The sequence below is a fragment of the Oncorhynchus keta genome, chromosome 25 (genome assembly GCF_023373465.1).
Source record: "Oncorhynchus keta strain PuntledgeMale-10-30-2019 chromosome 25, Oket_V2, whole genome shotgun sequence".
In the NCBI taxonomy this organism is placed as follows: Eukaryota; Metazoa; Chordata; class Actinopteri; order Salmoniformes; family Salmonidae; genus Oncorhynchus; species Oncorhynchus keta.
The window spans coordinates 36,420,175-36,434,519 of NC_068445.1; the positions used below are offsets into that span (position 1 = coordinate 36,420,175).

The window sequence follows — 14,345 nt, forward strand, 5'->3', positions numbered from 1 at the left end:
ATGTAACTATATTTGGTGGAAGCTGTAGTTTATTTACAATTTGAGTATGTATAATTTAGTTATTCATAAGCAAAACTATGTTGGACTATTCAAAGATAATGAAAAAAAAAATCTAAATATGAACTAAATGTTTACAATGCACTAACGTTTGAATTTATTTATCAATTTCAGATGATCCCGAAGAGGAGAGAAAGCTGTCAGAATATTTGCACTGAGAAAATGGATGCCAGCCAGTCAGCCCCAGAGCGCGGAGGTCCAGCGTGCACACTGACACGTCATCATGATAAACATGCCACACACGCAGCAAGACTGTTAGGAACAGGGATTTGAAAAATAAGGAATCTGACCAAAATCAAAGGACATATATTATTTGTACTTTATGTTGGCTAAGGAAAATGTTGTGCTTCTGAATTCAGGTGACATAACATTATGTCACAGAGATTGAGTAACATTTTCAATTCAAATAATACTTTAGGACATGTGGGTCTAAGATACAGTACTGCGTGAATACATTTCGCGGTACGCTTTTCCCCCATTTATTAGATCATTTGACTCATTGCTTTGAATTCATTTGTATTCAGATATGAATTGACGTAACTTGTATCATCACTCTCAATGTCTGGCGGTTCTTCCGAGTAAGGAACGGTGATGTCATTCTCCCCTGACGGTTACCAAAGGAAAAACGTACTTATATTGCCCACGCAACTGTCATACGTTGATGAATTTACACTTGAATTATCGATGCACTATATACGATGTCAATTACCTAACTGAAATATTCTATTGGTATGCAAAAACATACATTTAAGAACGCGTGCAGCCTACTTTTAGGCGCATTGTCTCTTGTGATGGGCATTCTTGGTGCTCAGTGGAACAATTGCACTGTACTTGTTAGATAAGCTTCTGTAATAATTATAGACCATGAAAAGTCTGGGCTCAACCATCACTACAGATGAAAATCCATTTTGATACGATTTTTTTCCTACCGTTTTTTTGTTTCTATAGTCATTTATTTTTATTAGATGAATAATGCTGTGGGCTGTATCAAATATTGATGACTGGAGAAAGGGGAATACATTAACTGTTACATTTCTTGGAACTTTTGAAATTGTCTTGGGGGCTCAGCATTTTGTAGCAGTGTTCATGCAGATAATGTTAATGAAACCGTGCAAGAAACCCTGTGCAAATATAAGGGCATGCTATTTATGTTTACAGTCATAAGCTGTTTTTATATATCACAAAAACTGTAGTTTTCAATTGCAGTGCTGAATCTGTGTCTTTTATAAAGAATGTGTTCTTTACATGCTATTTAAATATGTATTACATTGTGAATTCTGTGCTCAATCTAGATAATAAAAGTTTGAAAAGTAAAAATGCATTCATGCTATTATTATTATACAATGAGCAATATCGTGACAACATAAAACATCCAATAAATGCTGAACAATACTGCATAAATCATGGTTTAATTGGAAAGTCAGATACACAATGAGACAACAGAACCTGTGACTTTTTCTATAAAGTTTTTGTATTTTAAATAATGTCATTAAACATAAGCTGAATCTACACTACAAATCAGGTGAAATGCACAAGTAACTAAATAAAACTAAATACATGAGCAAACAAGCAATTGTTGCACTGAGATACTACTCTTGGTACCCTTTGCCAGAATACTAACCCATACCACATGGTGCTGGATCACACTGAGATAAGTTAATATTCTATTTCTTTGCAAGAACTTTGCAAGAACTTAGACAAGCACTGTGACAGTGATAGTGACAGCGGTGTAGAGAAGGTATAGTAACTGACTTGATACATTAATGGCATACTAAATTGGACTCCATAGTGCCACCCAGTGTCTGGTGGGCATCTGGCCATCAATCACTAGTAGATCTGGACGTGGGCAGAGGTGGTGCCGTCCTTCCAGCAGTGCAGGGTCTCTATGACCGCAGATCGACACAGGGGGCACGTTCGCTCACGGTCGAACCACAGACACAGGCACTCCTCACAGAACACATGCTATAGGGGAGAGAGACAGACAGACAAAATTAAGTTTAACGTTACATGCACTCCTTCACCCATGACATGACACTACTCTACTTACTGTCTACACCACAGATTGCCCACAATATCACACAATCAGCTGTTGGTAAAAAAAATGACAACCTGACACAAATGTAACATAGAACTCTTAGCAGTGAATAACATACTAGTGAGGATAGTAGCTAGAGACAGGGCCATGGGTTCATATATGTCCCCTCACCTGACAGAGAAGAACGATGGGGTCTCTGAAGTCGCCCTGACAAATAGCACACACGTCTCCGGCTTCACTGCACTGCTGGCTGCTGGCTCTCACACCATAACTCTGTGGGTGATAGAGCAGCAACTAGGTGGTCACAAAGAGACAAAGGCAGGTAGGCTAGCGGTTAACCGAGAGGCTGCCGATAACCAAACGTTTGCTGGTTTCGAATCCCCGAGCCAAATAAGTGAAAAATCGGTCGATGTGCCATTTGACCAATGCACTTAAACCCTAATTGCTCCTGCACGTCGCTCTGGATAAGAGTGTCTACTAAATTACTAAATAATATATATATTTTTAAATGTAAATGTTTACATTCCCATTCCATACAGGGTCAACTCAGTGTACAGTGGGGCAAAAAAGTATTTAGTCAGCCACCAATTGTGCATGTTCTCCCACTTAAAAAGATGAGAGGCCTGTAATTTTCATCATAGGTACACTTCAACTATGACAGACAAAATGAGAAAAAAATTCCAGAAAATCACATTGTAGGATTTTTAATTAATTTATTTGCAAATTATGGTGGAAAATAAGTATTTGGTCACCTACAAACAAGCAAGATTTCTGGCTCTCACAGACCTGTAACTTCTTCTTTAAGAGGCTCCTCTGTCCTCCACTCGTTACCTGTATTAATGGCACCTGTTTGAACTTGATATCAGTATAAAAGACACATGTCCACAAGCTCAAACAGTCACACTCCAAACTCCACTATGGCCAAGACCAAAGGACACCAGAAACAAAGGACACCAGAAACAAAATTGTAGACCTGCACCAGGCTGGGAAGACTGAATCTGCAATAGGTAAGCAGCTTGGTTTGAAGAAATCAACTGTGGGAGACATACAAGACCACTGATAATCTCCCTCGATCTGGGGCTCCACGCAAGATCTCACCCCGTGGGGTCAAAATGATCACAAGAACGGTGAGCAAAAATCCCAGAACCACACGGGAGGACCTAGTGAATGACCTGCAAAGAGCTGGGACCAAAGTAACAAAGCCTACCATCAGCAAGGGCATTGAAGATGAAACGTGACTGGGTCTTTCAGCATGACAATGATCCCAAACACACCGCCCAGGCAACGAACAAGTGGCTTCGTAAGAAGCATTTCAAGGTCCTGATGTGGCCTAGCCAGTCTCCAGATCTAAACCCCATAGAAAATCTTTGGAGGGAGTTGAAAGTCCGTGTGGCCCAGCAACAGCCCCAAAACATCACTGCTCTAGAGGAGATCTGCATGGAGGAATGGGCCAAAATACCAGCAACAGTGTGTGAAAACCTTGTGAAGACTTACAGAAAACGTTTGACCTCTGTCATTGCCATCAAAGGGTATATAACAAAGTATTGAGATAAACTTTTGTTATTGACCAAATACTTATTTTCCACCATAATTTTCAAATAAAATCGTACAATGTGATTTTCTGGATTTTTTCTCTCATTTTGTCTGTCATAGTGTACCTATGATGAAAATGACAGGCCTCTCTCATCTTTTTAAGTGGGAGAACTTGCACAATTGGTGGCTGACTAAATACTTTTTTGCCCCACTGTACATGTTGTGCATTCTAATAATGTATATGTAGTAACATAACTCAATCAGAGTGCAAGATCAGGCACAACCAGTTGACAGTTGAAGGTGTACTACTTTAGCTAGAAATATTACTTCAATGGCTATAGGATAGTGAAGTGGGCTGCCAATTGACCCAGATACTTGTATTTACAAAAAGTAATAATTTCTCACCTGAGAACTGCAGAGAATTGCCATGGCCTTGCGTATGGCTGATACTCGTCCACAGAGGTCAAACGACTGAAAGATAAACACAAACAGTCAAGGCTCTAGAATCGGGTGCATTAGTGCAGGGATGGAAACAAAAAACTGCACCTCCAGCTTTCCAGGAACAGGGTTGGTGACCACTGAATATTATCCTGAAAACATTACAAAATTTGAACTTATGACGTTCTTTCTAACTAACACAATTCTCTACTAGGTCAATATATTCTGGTTCCTTTTCTATTCTTAACTGAATGAAATGTTCTATTCTTTAACCACTCAGTGAGGTGCAGTGTCCTGTCCCATTTTGCAACCTTCTGAGGACACACATCTATGAACAACTATGACTAAATTTCTCCAGTGTCTCATCTCAACCCATAATACTTTCAAAGCTGTAGCCACCCATGATGTCTTCATGCTTTAGCCTATTTATCATGCATTTCTTGCACATACACTACCCCCACCCACCCACATTTAGCAATCACAATACCAATAACTCCATTAAATATAGAGTTGAATATAACTGAATAGGACTCCATTGAACAGGCTACTCCAACAACATTGAATATAACTACCACCACCTACACATAAAGGAGTGTGAGTTATTTTAGCGCTACGTTACCTTGTAGAGGCTGTGGGTGAGTTATATTAGCGATACGTTACCTTGTAGAGGCTGTGGGTGAGTTATATTAGCGCTATGTTACCTTGTAGAGGCCGAGTGAGAGTTATATTAGCGCTACGTTACCTTGTAGAGGCTGTGGGTGAGTTATATTAGCGCTACATTACCTTGTAGAGGCCGAGTGAGAGTTATATTAGCGCTACGTTACCTTGTAGAGGCTGTGGGTGAGTTATTTTAGCGCTACGTTACCTTGTAGAGGCTGTGGGTGAGTTATATTAGCGCTACGTTACCTTGTAGAGGCTGTGGGTGAGTTATATTAGCGCTACGTTACCTTGTAGAGGCTGTGGGTGAGTTATATTAGCGCTACGTTACCTTGTAGAGGCTGTGGGTGAGTTATTTTAGCGCTACGTTACCTTGTAGAGGCTGTGGGTGAGTTATATTAGCGCTACGTTACCTTGTAGAGGCTGTGGGTGAGTTATATTAGCGCTACGTTACCTTGTAGAGGCTGTGGGTGAGTTATTTTAGCGCTACGTTACCTTGTAGAGGCTGTGGGTGAGTTATATTAGCGCTACGTTACCTTGTAGAGGCTGAGTGTGAGTTATATTAGCGCTACGTTACCTTGTAGAGGCTGTGGGTGAGTTATATTAGCGCTACGTTACCTTGTAGAAGGTGTGGGTGAGTTATATTAGCGCTACGTTACCTTGTAGAGGCTGTGGGTGAGTTATATTAGCGCTACGTTACCTTGTAGAGGTTGAGAGTGAGTTATATTAGCGCTACGTTACCTTGTAGAGGCTGTGGGTGAGTTATATTAGCGCTACGTTACCTTGTAGAAGCTGTGGGTGAGTTATATTAGCGCTACGTTACCTTGTAGAGGCTGTGGGTGAGTTATATTAGCGCTACGTTACCTTGTAGAAGCTGTGGGTGAGTTATATTAGCGCTACGTTACCTTGTAGAGGCTGTGGGTGAGTTATATTAGCGCTACGTTACCTTGTAGAGGTTGAGAGTGAGTTATATTAGCGCTACGTTACCTTGTAGAGGCTGTGGGTGAGTTATATTAGCACTACGTTACCTTGTAGAAGCTGTGGGTGAGTTATATTAGCGCTACGTTACCTTGCAGAGGCTGTAGCTGATAATGAGCATGGCTCCTAGGAAGTAGCTGGTGGACGGGTCCTCTCCCATGATGTACTTGTACCACAGCTGGATGGGCACTAAGGCCCTGAACAACTGACTCAGCTCCTCTATCACCAGGTAGAACTTACCCTGCGACATACACACACATGGAGGACATTGATAAGACATTGGAAATGCATGTAATACATGTTTTATGTTCCATCTGAACAATGTCTGTGGTTTGAGATGGTGTGAAAAAGAGAAATACAGAAAAAAGAGGTTTCATCACAAACGAATTTTAATCTTCAAAGACAAGTGTATATTTCCTCAATATAGTCAGTTTTTCATTAAGTTAAGTAAACGGCCAAAAAGCAGCACATATAAGGCTAGCTCTAGTCCTATCTGTTGAGCAGCAGCACACTGCAAGCAACAAGCTCCAACCTAAGCATGGCCACCAGCGAGGGCTCCGCAGGCTGCAGCTTCACAGCAGCAAAGGCAATTTCCCCACACTGCAAGAGAAACTGGCAGCCACTCGGCTCTCTTCACCTGCTACCCACACAGTTCAGCCCTAGGCAAGTCAAACTGCGGGGGCAGCCATCTTTTCTTTAAGAGGCCACTCCTCCTCGCTCTCCAATGGATGCCACAGGGGAAGCCAGGAGGACAGGGTGACAGTACTCTTCAAAAATAAAAAGTTCCTGTTGTTGCTGTGTGTGTGGGAGGAGTGGGGGGGTTCAAAAACAGAAGGCTAACACTAACAGGAAATGGATTCCCAGTGGCATCACAGTATGTATAATGGTTATGTGGATATCACTTGACAGAGATTAATCACTCTGGGTTGGAAACCCTGTAGCAGAAACACTGAGGGTGGGAGACCTCCGCAAGCAGGAAATTCATCTTTCCTCATTGTTGCCCCCCCCACCACACACACTGGATGTGTCAAACAAAAACTGGACTCCAGCCAGAAACTTTGAGCCATGGCAGCAGTTCCAACACATTCTGGGACTTCCTGCTGGGTTTTTTCCATTAGTGACGCTGACCTCTCAGACTACCAATCAAAACCTAACCAGCAGTTAGGGTACGCCACTGTTATGAGTTATCCCCCTCAGCTGCTAAAAACATGTTTTCATTAAATCTTGCTTCAAGTGGATGCATGGATACTAGAAAATACATTTCCCTGGAGTGGAGTGCACTGACAGTGCCAACAATGTAGCCAGCCAAGGAGCAATGTTGAAGAAACAGCAGAGCAAACTAAATCAAATAATAAATCAATGTACATGAGTCTGGCGTGTCTTTTTCTGTAAGGGGGGGGGCAGAGGATGGAGGCTGAGGTGGGGGTCGGGCGGTTTAGTGATTGCGTGGCGTGGGCTTCCCCAGCAGCCGAAAGTGAGGGGTAGTGGGAGCATACACACACACCACAGTAATGGTCCAGCCCAAGGGAGTGATGACCTCACCCCTGCAGTCCCCCAGGATGAATGAGCTCGGTGGCAGCCACCTAATTCTCCGATTGGCCTGTTTATTAGCCGAGTCAAAACCAATGATGTATATAAACCCTGGATTGCTGATTTTATGTATTGGCCATCGAGAGGCTTTGAAGCCACCAGTCAGCAATTGTGGCACTCCCCAGTAGGAGCAGCCGTCCATAGGAATTAATGGAATTCTACAGTATTTCAATTAAATGTTTCATGGTCAAAATTACATGTATTTCATATTTGTTGTTGTAGTGGGGCCAGTGGCATTAGTAATCTCAAAAAGATATAGTTTAAGCAAACATTTTTATATATTTTTTAAATATATGTTTAGCTCACATGTAATTTAAAAGTATGCATTAAGGTGTCTGTAACAGAATAAATATGGCAAGAACAAATAGACATTAATAAATGCATTTCAATAGATTCCAGAATATTTTTTACAACGATATAGGAATGCCAATATGGAGGCACGGTGGCCTCAACACAGCGCCCCCTATCAGTCATCTAGTGTATGTATAAATCACTTGTCAAAACATACTGTGAGCCCCAGGTGCAAAACCTGCACACTGATAGAACACATACACATACACAATCACAGACACACACTATTTCTGTGACCACAGGTTATTATAAGCAAAACTGTCATGTGGATAAGACATCAATACACACACTCCCACACTGTGACCCCAAGGACATGAGGGAAACTTTAATGAATATAAAACACACACTAGCAGTAACCCTGAGGAAAACAGTAAAAACTTTGATGAATATAAAAACACACTAACACAGGCTCTTACCCTGGATTTGAAGGCCAGGAGGATCTTGGGTAGAAACAGGATGAAGCACTTCAGGCCGATTGTAAAGTACTTGAGAACAAAGTCGGTGATCCCCACCGCCCAGATTAGATCAAAGAAGTCAAAGCTGTTTATGTTGGGCTTTGCAAACATCAGACTGATTTTTTGGGGGGGGGGGGGCAGAGATGAGACAGATTTCAGTACTTTACAGGTTGAGGTTTGATTGTGGATGGATGTGATACATTATGTCTGGTCTAGTCTCTAATGGTTACAAGGGACACATTCATGGATCAACAGAAGACAGTAACAAAAATTAACAACATGATTAAAAATGTGGAGGACAAAACAAAATGTGGAGGACAAAACAAAATGTGGAGGACAAAACAAAATGTGGAGGACAAAACAAAATGTGGAGGACAAAACAAAATGTGGAGGACAAAACAAAATGTGGAGGACAAAACAAAATGTGGAGGACAAAACAAAATGTGGAGGACAAAACAAAATGTGGAGGACAAAACAAAATGTGAAAACAGGTGAAATGATAAATGAAAATCAATACTCACAGGACAAGAAGGCACATGGTAACATAACCTAAAGACAATGAAAATCATATTACAACAACAAAAAGGACAAAACTGAATGAAAAAATTACCACAGTCATACTGTATACAGATCGATGAGAAAGAAAATAATATCAATGAGGTAAATGTCAATGTCAGCCAACTGTAAACCATTAGGCCTAAATATTGGGTGGTTGACAATGTTGGGTTTTCAGTGCAATGTAAGGTTTTCAGTGCAATACCATAAGAAATAACCACAAGACATGGTTTTACCCTACCTGTTGTACAGCTCCTCAGCACTGAATGTGTAGTAGAGATACACTATGTTTCCAGATAGGAACATGATCATCCAGAGAGCTACAACCACAGACCTCTCCTCCTGATATGCACAGACAGACAAATAGTAAATAATCAAATACTTTACTAATCACCAATGTACGCATATTCTCACTTTCTCTCGGGCTAGCTATTTACATAGATCGATAACACTCAAATAATGTTTATAAAAAGTATCAGAGTTATGCTCTCATATCAAAGTTGTACAAAAGGTGAAAATTACCCGTAGTGACACCTGGTGCTTGAATGATGAATTGGCGAAGGCAAACGTGCTGGCCATCCCAATACAGACAGCAATACCTACCAGAGAGAAACAGAAGAGTTACCAGTCAGTCACACACAGTACCTGACTGTTCCAAAGTTTCCAAATGTTCCTTATTCTACTTATTCCACAAAACGACCGACTCCAACACTATACAATTACCAAGCAACTACTAACAAAAACATTGTCATTAGTGTAGTCTTTATATCAGTCTAGTATATATGTGTAGTATTTATATCAGTGAGGTATTTATCAGTATAGTATTTATTTCAGTGTAGTATATCAGTGTAGTATTGGTATTACTACACACGTGTAGAGTCACCTTTTTTTTTATTGCGATCTAAAACCAGTCTTACCGAGCTTGTGCTGAAAACACACTTTAGCCAGGAGGATCAGGATGAACGGGAACCCCCTCTGTAGCCAGGTGACTACAGGCTTCAGCTCCGACAAGGCCGGAGCCGGTGTAGAGGGGTCTTCCGAGGCCTCCTCCCTGTTCCCATGCCTCTCTCCAGATGTACGGTGCTGTAGTGGCTGGTGGAAGTGGTGGTGGTTGTGATGATGGTGCGGGGGCGGACGGGGGAGGTAGGGCCCACATTCAGAGCGGTGTGGCCCCCCTTCCTCCCTGGAGGAGGCAGTCATCTGGATGAAGACGTCTGGAGGAGTCCCCAGAACAAGACCAGCCGCCTGGAAGTTTGCGGAGGGCACACCAGATCCCGAGGGAACCCCGACCCCAACCAGGCCGGAGAAGAGCTGCTGGGGGGAGGTGGGCGAGTCAGGTTTCAGGCAGTCAAACACACCTCCTTCGTCCAGGCTGCTTTCTGATCCAAGGGTTTGGCTACGGCTCCTGGAGAGCAGAGAGAGGATCAGCTGCATCTTTTGACGGTTCAAAGACTGTTGTCTATTGTTTATTTCTTGCATTGCCTTTCAATGGATTTGGCTCCCGAAGTTAACCAGTTCTATAAATATATTTATATTCAATCCTCTTTAGTGCACAATTTCAGGTTGTGATGATGAACCTGCAAATGCCTGTGTCCTAGGACGTGAACTCAAACCTTTCAGAGGGCATGCCATCCGTGTTGCTGCTGTGTCTTCTCTGCATGGCACATCCAGTTCATACCCGAGTGATCCAGGGCTATGGTGGGGTGCAGACAGACACACAGACTGCAATAAGTGAATACAAGTACAACGCCGCAAGGAGAGTATCGATGGTTGGATAGACTTTATTGCAACAATTAGCTAACCGCAGATAGCTAACGCTAACTAGCTATGATGGTTGGCAGTCGCACCATCACGCCACCATTTACATGTACAGTACAATGGTTTACTGGTTTCTCTATTGCATGAGTTATATGCATGATTCTTAGTTAATATTTGTCCACGGCAATTGTTCTCACCTGAATCATCGTTTTGTTTATTCTTCTCATTCCCATGTAGTTATTTTGCCTACACACCCCTGCGGCTTGCCTGGCCTGGCTCGCGACGATGTTTTTCCTGTATGACGTCACTGACGTTCAACTCGGCCAAACAGCGTTCACTTTCCCACCACACATCCGTGTTAGGGAATTGTTTTGATGGTAGACGTCAGATTTCATGGGGAAAACGTTGTTTATTTTCTAAGCTTTCTCGGTCATTTATCTGAAGGCAACGTCAACAACATATGTTATTTGTCAGTAGGGGTTGTTTTGTAGAGTTATAGCCAACTAACTCTAGCTAATGCATCTCACGGCAGGTAACGTTAGCTAGCTAATGTTAACTGTCAGTCTAGCTAGCTGGGTGAGTAGTTAGCCAAGCATCGTTAGCTTGTTTCCAGCGACGCAGGCTAACAGAGCAGTCTTTATCTTAAACGGCTTGTACGTTACTTTGTAGCTACCTAACTAGCACAGCTGTGGTCCTTCTCTACAGCGTATTTATATACAGATAGCTAGCTAACGTTATTTACCACGGTTTCTTGCCTAGCTTTGCTAACTAGCCAGCAAAATGGGTTAGGTTGTGGTGTTGACCAAACGAAGCTCAGTTATTGAACGTGATTTCTAAACTGCCAATCATAACCAGACACCCCAGTTGAACCAGACATTTATAGCTACCATATGGTTTATCCAGCTAATATTATCTAGTTAGCATTGCTGCAATTCAATCAGGGATCTTCCAATAACGTCATGCCATGGTGCTAAGAAGGTTACTGAGAAAACGTTGGGTGCTAGGTGTGGTGTTTGGGCTGTCTTTGATCTACTTCCTAACCAGCACCCTGAAACAGGTATTTAAACTGTTGACATCGCATGTTTATATTTAGTCCACAGAACACAGATTTATGAATACATTTGATTGATATGAGGTCCAGCTCTAGGCTATACTAGTTTGTCAAACCACACCTGACTATCTGTCATGCAGCAAGGTCTTGACTTTTGGCTATATGAGATGTGTGTGTGAGATATATATTGTGATGTGTTATGCAGGAGGAGAGAACCATACGGGATCGCAACCTGTTGGAGGCCAGGGACCCGGATCACCGGATCCCATGGAAAGTCAGGTTCAACCTGGGCAACAGTAGCAGGCAGATCACTCAGTGCCGGAACTCCATTCAGGGCAAAACGCTGCTCACAGATGAACTGGGTGAGTTATGAACCTAACTGGACTCATTCACTCACTTGTTATCTCTTAGGGAATAACGCCTCTTTCTCCAACAGTTTTTTCTGTGATTCCTCACAATCTCCTCACCTTCTTTTCAACCGTATTTGAGAAGAATGCCCAAGGTCCCTCCCCTCTGTTCTTCTTCCCCAATGCGTTTTAAGGAAAGATGATGTGAGAAAAGCCCCTATCATTGAGGTATTATAAAATAACACTTCAATATTCAAGTCACTAATCCAATGTACATGTGAATGTCCCCACAGGTTATGTGTGTGACAGAAACGATCTGCTGGTGAATGGTTGCTGTAATGTCAATGCCCCCAGCTCAAGACAGTACATTTGTAAAAGCTGTCTGGCCAACGGCTGCTGCAACATCTACGAGCACTGTGTGTCCTGCTGCCTCCAGCCTGATAAGGTATTCAAGCTGTGGCACTGTTGTTGAGCTGCATCCAACAGCAAAATGTTTTGTTCCAAATTAGAATTTGCATCTTTTGCATGTACATCTTTTGGGTGCATGGCTTTTCGGCAATGGAGTCAGATCTCTATCTTACCCTGACATCTTTAACTTTACGTTGTTTTCATCTGAACCTTTTGCAGTGGTTGTGTTATGAGTAATCCATGTGAGAAGTACCAGATTTTGATCTGACTGTTGCACCTCTACTCCTCTCTCTCTCTCTCTTTCTCATATTCTCTCCTTCTCAGCAACCTCTTCTAGAGAGTTTCCTCAACAGAGCTGCAGATGGCTTCCAGAACCTATTCACAGCCGTGGAGGACCACTTTGAGCTGTGTTTAGCCAAGTGTCGAACTTCATCGCAGGTAGGTTGAGTTGTCTACATGAAACAAACAAGGATAACCTTTCCCAGATTCACAAAACACTTCTTACGCAAAAATGTAAGAAGCTTCTTAATAAATAATAAAAAAATAAGTTAGTTTGTAAGTGCAATTCTTCAACAAAATTGAATGATTTTCTTATGAAGCTTCTTAAGATGTTTGTTGCTAGGCAACTGATTTAGCTAGCTTTTATTGAAAAAATGGCAGTTAATGAGAAATGTTTTGTGAATCTGGGCCCAGTTCTCTGATCACTCCCTGACCATACCCACATCCTGTCATGCAGAGATGGCAAGAGAGATTGATGTAAAACATTCTAATGGTTGTGTTTACCCTCTCTTTTTGCTCCTGAAGAGTGTCCAACATGAAAATACCTACAGAAATCCACAAGCAAAATACTGTTATGGAGAAAGTCCACCTGAACTCCTGCCTATATGATTGTTTGGACCTACGATACTGTATAAAAACTAATAACGGTCCTCTGGGACCTATGAGACTGTATAGAAACTAATAACGGTCCTCTGGGACCTACGAGACTGTATAGAAACTAATAACGGTCCTCTGGGACCTACGAAACTGTATAGAAACTAATAACGGTCCTCTGGGACCTACGAGACTATAGAAACTAATAACGGTCCTCTGGCACCTACAAGACTGTATAGAAACTAATAACGGTCCTCTGGGACCTATGAGACTGTATAGAAACTAATAACGGTCCTCTGGGACCTACGAGACTGTATAGAAACTAATAACGGTCCTCTGGGACCTACGAGACTGTATAGAAACTAATAACGGTCCTCTGGGACCTACGAGACTGTATAGAAACTAATAACGGTCATCTGGGACTTACGAGACTGTATAGAAACTAATAACGGTCCTCTGGGACCTACGAGACTGTATCGAAACTAATAATGGTTGTCTGGGACTTACGAGAATGTAAAGAAAACTAAGAGTCCAACTAAGAGCCAAGAGACACACCTTGATACTCCGTGGAAAGACGGGATTCCCCTTCATCTTGTGTCGACATAATGGCCTTGAAACGTCTGACACCATACGGTGCTTAACAGATGGGAGCCACCAAGAACACCAAACCCTGTATAGAGGGGATTTGACTGACAATAACGGACGCCATGTTGAACCTTTTGATGAAGTAATGAGAGTAACAGTCTCTACATATGGCTCTGAAGAACACTATCGTAACCTCACAATGGACAAATACTGTATGTGATATAGCTATATTATTTACACTTCATAAGTGCATAGCTTCATAACTTCATCAGTGATGATCATCAGGGCTCATTAAACCAGTTAGGATTCACCTCATGCTGCCATTGTTCCACATTATGGTCATGTTCATTAGGGCACGCAACAGAAAATGTTTAAAAATGTTTGAGTCTCACATGTTTTAGTCTTTTTGGTGCAAAATGAACACGACTCATGTTATAAAGGTCTGTATTTAATGCCTGATGATATACTGAAGGTTGTTATTGGTTGTTTAGTCCTTATTGTTGAATATAAAAACAAAACTAAAGAATGTCTACTTTTGTGTGTAGTCGTGCATGGATATTGACTGACTGGTTATTTAATAAAGTGACTGTGAAAGTTATCGGCTTACAGTTTACATTTCGCAGACCCTTTCAGAAAAATTAGCAGTATTTTATTAAATAAGGTTATGTATTTCA

The 14,345-nt window shown here is 41.8% G+C and overlaps 2 protein-coding genes across 51 annotated transcripts; one reads left to right on the forward strand and one right to left on the reverse strand.

Annotated features, from left to right (window-relative positions):
* Window positions 1–1,447: 1,447 nt before the first annotated feature.
* LOC118358566 (RING finger and transmembrane domain-containing protein 2-like) lies at window positions 1,448–10,716 on the reverse strand. 50 transcript variants are annotated; one of them, XM_052479215.1, is made up of 11 exons: window positions 10,605–10,716; window positions 10,263–10,342; window positions 9,567–10,054; window positions 9,172–9,248; window positions 8,891–8,991; window positions 8,056–8,209; window positions 5,626–5,939; window positions 5,093–5,174; window positions 4,031–5,010; window positions 2,264–2,365; window positions 1,448–2,019 (listed from the first exon to the last, which is right to left on the reverse strand). In XM_052479215.1, exons 2-7 carry the CDS (start codon window positions 10,307–10,309, stop codon window positions 5,781–5,783), a joined length of 1,026 nt encoding a protein of 341 aa, XP_052335175.1. In that variant the 5' UTR covers window positions 10,310–10,342; window positions 10,605–10,716; the 3' UTR covers window positions 1,448–2,019; window positions 2,264–2,365; window positions 4,031–5,010; window positions 5,093–5,174; window positions 5,626–5,780. The 50 variants fall into 50 exon arrangements, with proteins under 50 accessions (XP_052335175.1, XP_052335172.1, XP_052335174.1 ...); XM_052479212.1 differs by having other exon boundaries at window positions 4,031–5,051; XM_052479214.1 differs by lacking the exon at window positions 5,093–5,174 and adding an exon at window positions 5,216–5,256 and having other exon boundaries at window positions 4,031–5,051.
* Window positions 10,717–10,754: 38 nt separating this feature from the next.
* On the forward strand, window positions 10,755–14,269 carry LOC118358567 (SREBP regulating gene protein). Its single transcript, XM_035736527.2, has 5 exons — window positions 10,755–11,464; window positions 11,664–11,820; window positions 12,099–12,250; window positions 12,538–12,651; window positions 13,018–14,269. Exons 1-5 carry the CDS (start codon window positions 11,372–11,374, stop codon window positions 13,099–13,101), a joined length of 600 nt encoding a protein of 199 aa, XP_035592420.1. The 5' UTR covers window positions 10,755–11,371; the 3' UTR covers window positions 13,102–14,269.
* Window positions 14,270–14,345: the final 76 nt, after the last annotated feature.

Bases quoted from the DNA above. Each gene is read 5' to 3' on its own strand.
- LOC118358566 (XM_052479215.1), bottom strand. From the start codon at position 10,309: ATGCAGAGAAGACACAGCAGCAACACGGATGGCATGCCCTCTGAAAG. The intron at 10,055-10,262 runs GTTTGAGTTCAC...TCTGCTCTCCAG, and splicing joins GATGGCATGCCCTCTGAAAG to GAGCCGTAGCCAAACCCTTG. The intron at 9,249-9,566 runs GTAAGACTGGTT...TCTCTCTGGTAG, and splicing joins GTGTTTTCAGCACAAGCTCG to GTATTGCTGTCTGTATTGGG.
- LOC118358567 (XM_035736527.2), top strand. From the start codon at position 11,372: ATGGTGCTAAGAAGGTTACTGAGAAAACGTTGGGTGCTAGGTGTGGTG. The intron at 12,251-12,537 runs GTATTCAAGCTG...TCTCCTTCTCAG, and splicing joins GCTGCCTCCAGCCTGATAAG to CAACCTCTTCTAGAGAGTTT. The intron at 12,652-13,017 runs GTAGGTTGAGTT...TTGCTCCTGAAG, and splicing joins AGTGTCGAACTTCATCGCAG to AGTGTCCAACATGAAAATAC.